The sequence below is a fragment of the Geotrypetes seraphini genome, chromosome 8 (assembly GCF_902459505.1).
Source record: "Geotrypetes seraphini chromosome 8, aGeoSer1.1, whole genome shotgun sequence".
Taxonomy (NCBI): domain Eukaryota; kingdom Metazoa; phylum Chordata; class Amphibia; order Gymnophiona; family Dermophiidae; genus Geotrypetes; species Geotrypetes seraphini.
The window spans coordinates 82,063,748-82,071,766 of record NC_047091.1 but is presented as its reverse complement, the minus strand read 5'-3'; the positions used below and the strand labels follow the sequence as shown (position 1 = coordinate 82,071,766).

General features: G+C 48.2%; 3 protein-coding genes across 3 annotated transcripts; 1 reads left to right on the top strand and 2 right to left on the bottom strand.

Moving 5' to 3' along the window:
* Positions 1-319: 319 nt before the first annotated feature.
* Positions 320-699, bottom strand: LOC117365032 (histone H4). Its single transcript, XM_033954884.1, has one exon. It carries the CDS (start codon positions 684-686, stop codon positions 375-377), a length of 312 nt encoding a protein of 103 aa, XP_033810775.1. The 5' UTR covers positions 687-699; the 3' UTR covers positions 320-374.
* A 278-nt stretch (positions 700-977) lies between these two features.
* On the top strand, positions 978-1,463 carry LOC117365031 (histone H3). Its single transcript, XM_033954883.1, has one exon. It carries the CDS (start codon positions 1,003-1,005, stop codon positions 1,411-1,413), a length of 411 nt encoding a protein of 136 aa, XP_033810774.1. The 5' UTR covers positions 978-1,002; the 3' UTR covers positions 1,414-1,463.
* A 387-nt stretch (positions 1,464-1,850) lies between these two features.
* LOC117365380 (histone H1.01-like) lies at positions 1,851-2,534 on the bottom strand. The gene has a single exon (XM_033955769.1). The coding sequence runs from the start codon at positions 2,493-2,495 to the stop codon at positions 1,881-1,883; it is 615 nt and encodes a 204-aa protein (XP_033811660.1). The 5' UTR covers positions 2,496-2,534; the 3' UTR covers positions 1,851-1,880.
* Between the last annotated feature and the right edge of the window lie 5,485 nt (positions 2,535-8,019).

Sequence of the window (8,019 nt, the reverse complement as noted above, 5' to 3'; positions counted from 1 at the left end):
CCTGAGCGCTATATCAGCGTTCCACAGCCGCATTGAGGACAGGACCCTAGTGTCCCGCTAGTGTCCAAGTTCATGAAAGGGCTTACAAACCTGCACCCCCCGGTCCGCCGCCCGCTGTTGCTGGCTTCAGGTCTTCCTCTCTGGCCGGTCCTGTGTTCATGAGTGGAATGAGGGGCTAAAATGCAGTCCTGAAAGCATGAAATCTAAGTTGTGAATTAACATATGTAAGAAGGTGCGGTTGAGATCCCCGTGTCAAAGACAATTAGTTACAACAGATAGCTAAAAGGACACAGATTACAGCTCTGTTCTTGAAAGCGTGGGTGGCTCTTAAAAGAGCCTTTTGGTTTTGTGAACTGAAAAGTCAATGACACTCTTTAACCTCCAAAGCCGTACAGAGTGCGGCCCTGGCGTTTCAAGGCATATACCACATCCATAGCGGTTACGGTCTTTCGCTTGGCGTGCTCGGTGTAGGTGACGGCATCTCGGATGACATTCTCTAGGAAAACCTTCAGCACCCCACGAGTCTCTTCATAGATGAGGCCAGAAATACGCTTTACGCCACCTCTGCGCGCCAGGCGTCGGATTGCAGGCTTCGTGATGCCCTGGATGTTATCGCGCAGAACCTTCCTGTGCCGCTTAGCGCCTCCTTTACCCAGACCCTTTCCGCCTTTGCCACGTCCTGACATCTCGATCTAATAAAACTGAAAACACTCCAGTGACAAATCCGTTTATAAACATCCTTTAATATACAAGAGGAACCGACCTGAAGGAGAACTGAGTTTTCTCCAAACGCGGGAAAATCAAGGTACAATAAATGCCTCCATCAATCACCAACGACCATTGTTCTCGCAGAGAGAAAAGGACCAATCCCGGCAAAGGGCGGGCTTTTCATATTTAGCGGAGGACAAGGCACAGCCTATAAAAGGAGGCGAGCAAGAGAGTTGATTTCTATCGTTGTTTTTTTTTTCTATGGTATAAGAAGAAAGGAGTCGTGTGTTCGATATGGCACGTACGAAGCAGACCGCCCGTAAGTCCACCGGAGGAAAAGCTCCTCGCAAGCAGCTAGCGACCAAGGCTGCCCGCAAAAGCGCCCCAGCCACAGGGGGTGTGAAGAAACCTCATCGCTACCGACCGGGCACTGTAGCGCTTAGAGAAATCCGCCGCTATCAGAAGTCCACCGAGCTGCTTATTCGCAAGCTGCCCTTCCAACGCCTGGTGCGAGAGATCGCGCAAGATTTCAAGACCGACTTGCGCTTCCAGAGCTCGGCTGTCATGGCCCTGCAGGAGGCTAGCGAGGCTTATCTGGTGGGGCTCTTCGAGGACACCAATCTCTGCGCTATCCACGCCAAGAGAGTCACCATCATGCCCAAAGATATCCAACTGGCCCGCCGCATTCGTGGGGAGAGGGCTTAGAAAGCGTCCTTGGTCAACAGGCATTTAACCCAAAGGCTCTTTTAAGAGCCACCAACTTCCCACCTGAAAAGGGCTTAAATGAGTCTTTGTTTGTGGTGTAGTGAAGACAGCAGTTAGTGCTTGACACCTACTGCAAAAGGTTTATTCTAAACGGCTTCTAATAAAACACAATAAAATACTGCTCTCATGACTTCAGCTGTTCTCACGCATGGCTACTGGCCTGGAGCAAAGGGATGCCTTGCCCCAACGTAGTGGCCACTGGGTTAATCATATATCAAACGGGCTGAATAATGTGTGTGGGGGTAGTTTTTCTGCAGAACAAATAGGCTGAATTACTGACCCATCTTTTCTATGTACTGTACCAGAGAATATTTTCTTTGAAACCATTTGCTCTTTCATTGATGTGTGAGGTGGCTCTGAAAAGAGCCTTTGGGTTTAATAAGCGTCGCCGGTTCTCGAGCAGAGCTTCACTTTTTCTTTGCGGCTTTTGCTGCCTTGGGCTTGGCAGCCTTGGCCGGGCTTTTCTTCCCCTTCGCTTTCACCGCTTTGGCTTTAGCCGGGCTCTTCGCCGCTTTCTTGGCTTTAACCGCTTTGGCCTTTTTGGGGCTCTTGGCTGCTTTCTTGGTGGCGGTTGCCGACGGCTTCTTGGCCCTCTTCGGACTCTTTTTCACTCCGGCCCCTGCCGCCTTTTTCGCTTTCTTCACTGCCGCTTTCTTGCTTTTCGGAGGGCTCTTCTTCTTCGCCTCCGGCTGCTTCTTGTTCAGCTTGAAAGAGCCCGAAGCTCCGCTGCCCTTAGTCTGCAGCAGGCTGCCTTTACTCACCAGACTCTTGACGGCTAGCTTCACGCGACTGTTGTTCCTCTCTACATCGTAGCCGGCTGCCGCCAGAGCCTTCTTCAGGCCAGCCAAGGACACGCCGTTGCGCTCCTTTGAAGCCGAGACCGCCTGCACGATCAGCTCGGAGACGCTGGGGCCCGATGCCTTGCGCGCTTTCGCCGCTCCCGCCGGCTTCTTCGCCTTCTTCTTGGCCGCGCCTGGAGCAGGAGGCGGCGCAGCTGCTGCTGCTGGAGCGGTTTCGGCCATGCTCTGCTGTGTCGCACTCGCACCAAAGCCAAAAATTAAACCGATGAAGTTGCTTATCGGCCTAAGCCGCTCCCACTATTTATAGCAGATGCTGCCCACTGATTGGCTGCGGGCTCAGCGCCTGCCTGCTTCAGACAAAGGCTCCTCTCCCCTTGTGTTTCTGAAGCCCTCTCAATTAACTTTTTATACTCAAATAACATTCGTTTGCACAATTATTCTCGTTCGGATCAGTAAAGAAGAGTTCATAGTTTGCCCTAAACTCGGTGTTTGCTTCTCATGCATATTAATAAAGTCTAAAAGAACCCTTCCATTGCTTCTTTCGGTCTTTCCCATCTTCCAAAGAGGCGCAACTGTTTTTTATTTGTGAAAATAATATCGCTGTCAGGATCTACATGGGCAGAAATTCCCTGTAACAGTTTTGAAGGAGGTGTAAAACTGCTTTGCTCACAAATCAGCCTTTCCTCTCGGAAGATACTGATTGAGAACCCAGTTCTAAGGGGAAAGAAATAACACATTCCATTCTGCACTATTCTAAGAACCTACCACAGTTAGTCTAGTCTCTTGCGCAAAAAAACAAAAAATCTTTGGATTATAATTGATAGTCTCATTAATATATTAAAGCTGAGGTATGAAAGAGGTTTAACAAAGAACAGTTTGACAATCAGTAATTAGGAGTGCCATACTAGAATACCTGTCTATTTTGTATTGGAGAGTCCCTGACAAGTAGTGTAGTAAGGGGAGGTTTGCCCTGGGCGATGTCTTGTTGAGGGCACAAATACTCATCCCTACTGGACTCACGCTTAGAAAGTGACATCAAAGGAAGAGCTGATGTTGGCACCACTGGAGCTTGGAGGTTGCTGCTCATGCCAGGAATGTTATAGAGGTATAGGGGAAGGAAAGTGGCAGTAGGGAGTGGGGGTGCATGGTAGGCGGAGGAGGGGGGTGCCGCTGCTCTGAGCGCCTCTCACCTTTGCTCAGGGCTGGATTAAAGGGTAGGCCCAGGCCTAGGGCCCAAAATGGTCAGGGGGGCCCAGTGGCGTACCAAGGGGGGGGCGGGAGGGGCGGTCCGCCCCGGGTACCAAGCCCTGAGGGGGTGCTCCCGGTCCGGTCCAGTTCTCCCCCCTGCGCCGGGTGTTGCGTTTGGAAACAGCCTGCAGCAAGATCGCGATGCCAGAGATCTTTGCCTGCTTCGACTGTTTCCTCCGCCACGGTCCTGCCCCTCCTCTGATGTCAGAGGAGGGGCGGGACCGCGGCGGAGGAAACAGCCGAAGCAGGCAAAGATCTCTGGCATCGCGCGATCTTGTTGCAGGCTGTTTCCCCAGGGCAGTAGCGTACCAAGGGGGGCGAGGGGGCGGTCCATCCCGGGTGCCGCCTTAGGGGGGGGGTGCACAGCTGGCCCGGTCCCTATCGCGCTCCTACCCTCCCAGCGAAAGCAGCATCGGCGCCATTATCGAAAAAGGTAATGGCGCCAGACCTTGGAGCACCAAGGCAGACCGCTTCTCCCCCCTCCCAGCCGAAACCTCGCTGACCATCCTATCTCTCCTCCCCCAAGTGAACCTTTCCGACCCTCCCAGCGAAAGCAGCAAACCTCCCTCCAGTAGCGTCGGCTTTATCCTCCCTCTGCCGCATCACTGATGACGTCATCAGTAACGCGGCAGAGGGAGGAGAAAGCCGCGAAGGAGGTTTGCTGCTCTCGCTGGGAAGGTCGGAAAGGTTCACGGGGGGGGGAGATAGGAGGGTCAGCGGGGGTTCGGCTGGGAGGGGGGAGAAGCGGACTGCCTCGGTGCTCCATTACCTTCTTCGGGCAGCAGCAGCGTTTACAATTCGCTGCTGTTGCCGGCTTCAGGCCTTGTTCTCTGCCTGGTCCTGCCTACTTCCAGTTTTCATGAAGACAGGACCCGACAGAGAGGAAGGCCTGAAGCGAGCAACAGCAGTGAATTGTGAATGCTGCTGCTGCCCGATGAAGTTCAGGACATCAGGACTTCGGGGAAGGAGCAGGGAGAAATCGGCTGCTGGCTTGGGGGTGAGGGTAGGGAAAGAATCGTGGAAGTGGAGAAATCGGCACGATGGCTTTGTGCGGGCTAGGGGGAGAGAGAAAGAAAGGAAAAAATAAAGAGGGGGGGCAGGGGGAGAGAGAAAGAAAGGCAGAAATAAAGAGGGGTCAGGGGGAGAGAGAAAGAAAGGCAGAAAGAAAGAGGGGGACCAAGGGGAGAGAAAGAAAGGCAGAAATAAAGAGGGGGTCAAGGGGGAGAGAAAGAAAGGCAGAAAGAAAGAGGAGGGCCAGGGGGAGAGAGAAAGAAAGGCAGAAAGAAAGAGGGGGACCAAGGGGAGAGAAAGAAAGGCAGAAATAAAGAGGGGGGGCCAGGAGGAGAGAGAAAGAAAGGCAGAAATAAAGAGGGGAGCCAGGGGGAGAGAGAAAGAAGAAGGACCAGAAGAAGGACCAGAGACTCATGAAATCACCAGACAAAAAAGTAGGAAAAATTATTTTATTTTCAACTTAGTGATCAAAATGTGTCCGTTTTGAAAATTTATATCTGCTGTCTATATTTTGCACTATGGCCCCCTTTTACTAAACCGCAATAGAGTTTTTTAGTGCAGGGAGCCTATGAGCGTCGAGAGCAGCGTGGGGCATTCAGCGCAGCTCCCTACGCTAAAAACCGCTATCGCAGTTTAGTAAAAAGGGAGGGGGAATATTTGTCTATTTTTGTATAGTTGTTACTGAGGTGACATTGCATAAAGTCATCTGCCTTGACCTCTTTGAAAACCCGCGGAATATAAATGATAATTAACATTTTCTCTGCGTACAGCGTGCTTTGTGTTTTTAAAATTTTATTGTTGGTAGATCATTTTGACTTGGCCACAAAGGTAAGGGGGAGGGAGGGAGGGGAACTGCTGAAAGACATCTAGTAATCCTTGCAGGCTTGACTGCAGGGAATTATTTTTGTAAAATCATGTTTTGTTATGTGACTGGCATTATCTAGACTTTAATTTCTATGAATGAATAGAATGAAAATGATATAAAATTACTTGCTTGTTTTTATGTGCGTGCGCTGAAGGAAAGTGGAGAGAGAGTGGGCTGAGGATGCTGAAGGGAAATGGGGAAGAGAGTGGGGAGAAGACGCTGATTTATAAATTGACAATTGTACAGAATATTGTTTCTTTTTATACTTTAATATAAACAATTCAAGGCTTGTGTGGATGGAATCAGGTGGTTTGCGGGGATGGGGACCGAGCTTACGGGGATTAGTCCAATAAAATGGTATTTTTTAATTTCTCATTATTTGTTTTATTTTTATTTGTTAATTTATAAAGTGGTGATTGTTATGTATCAGTTTTTTCAAATTTACATCTACTGTCTTTATATTTTGCACTGTATTAGAGGACATGTGTTACTGTTTTTTGTGGTGTTGCATTGTATCCAGGGTCTGGTTTCTTGGCGGATCAGTTTAACTTTTGTCTACATATTTCTATTTTTAGTTTGTGATTATTCCATTTTGGGCGAGGGTGTATCTCTGTTCTGTGTGTTCTGAAAAAGACATAGTTTTCAGTTGGCATTGACTACAGGACCAATTGACTGTGCGGGATCTGGCTTGTTTAGTTTTACAATGTATGTGTTGGTGTTCTAGTGCTCACTGCAATGTTTAAGATGCAGCCTTTTCCTAGGTACACTCTTGTGGTGCGATATGTAGATTGGTACTAAAAATCATTTTTCATATAGATGGGGGGGGGTGTCAAAAAATGATGGGCCCCGGGTGCCACATACCCTAGGTACGCCACTGGGGGGGCCCACCAGTGCCACACTTTAGGGCCTCACCCTTGTTGGATTCGCCAGCAGCAGCTGCAGCATCGTCATCATCCCGAGCCCCCCCTCCAAACTGACTCGAACCCATCCTATCTCTCCCTCCCTCCCATTGCGAGACTCTAACCAGCACCGCAGTACCCTAAGCAGGCTGCTTGGTGGCTTTCTCCTGCCAGTGATTCCCTCTGGTGCGTCATTGTATACTTGTGTGCCTAGAGCCCCTCGAAAAAGTCATCCTGCCCTGCTTTCGCTATGTCACTGTCCCTGAGTTTATTCTTCTAAATGTTGGTTGTGCCTACTACTACTGTACTTTTATTTTTCCTTAAAAGTATCAAAGGTCAAGAAAGGGTGAAAAAAAAGAGGCTGTATCTTGACAGGAAATGATGCCTGAGTTCAAGTTCTTCTTTTTTTAATTTTTTGACAAATAACTTAGGGGTATATTTTTACTAAGCTGTATTAAGCACTAAAAAGCATGCTTACAGATAAAAACCAATAAAATAGGGCAAGCTCAGAAAACACATGGTAGTTTTTTATTTGACATGGCCTATCCACATGCTAAAGAATAGAAAATTGCTTTTGTCCTTAGGGGTGGATATTAGGTTACACAGTTCTTGTTTTGTTTTTTAATTGGCAATGTTTATTGAAAAAATAAAACCAAAATACAGTACAACAAAACACAGCCAGTCAATGTGACGACAAAATACACAGGAGTACAGTAGTTCTTCAGTGCCCCTTGCATAGATCAAACAATGAGTGGTCCCCTCCCCTCCCCTCCCCTCCCCTCACCCAAACCTCAAACTGCATGAAGTTCCCTCCAGTGGTCAAAACTGCCCCCTATTCCAGTAAATACCCCCATTTTATGATTCTTTCAAGCAGTTCGAAACTATAGTGCATACCAAGTATTCAGTTTTTAAGCAAAATAGAACAGACTGGGGAGTGTGTTTGCTTCTTTACCTCAGCAGCAGTCAATAGTAATTTACTAAATGTCTCTTCCTCCACTTCAAAGTCCGCAGGAAATAGTTGTAAAAACACCAAAGTGGGCAAATATTCAACCCGTCTGTTCAATATGGACGAGAGAAGATCTAAAATATGTATCCAAAATACACCCTCAATAGCCATTCACACATCAAAATAATACACACACAGGTATTCCTTAAGCTCAACAATCAAACACTCTTACTACTAAAGCATTCAAGCAAATCTACCCAATTTCCAGAGTCACTCAAAGTAATACACACCATTTCTCTCCTCAAAACATACCCCAACACCAAGAAGAGAAAAAAAAAAAAACTTGCAGCCACCCCTCACCGCTCTCCCTCATTGCTATCAAAAATGGAACAATGCAATGTTCAATGTCAAGAAGCAGGAATCACAATGCAGTATTAATAGCACACCCAGGGAAGGTCAGCTCATTCTCAGCCATTGCTGGGGCTAATCCCTTCTCCAGCTCCAGGTGATCTCCCACTTTGCTGTCAATGGAATCCAGCCAATTATTGCTGTACTGTAGAAGCACCCTTCGAAATGCACGGCTCATCCACGATCAATACCCTTTTTCAGCAGCAACAACTTGGCCTCAGATAGAGGGGATAATTTCCTATTGGACTCCGTTGATAGTGATCAGTATCCTGAGATTAAAGGTCCATCTATAGGTGGATGTTAGCTTTGGAGAGAGCTCAGGTCACCGCTCTGAAAGAGCGATGCTTCTGCAAAGTGCTGAACGCCAAG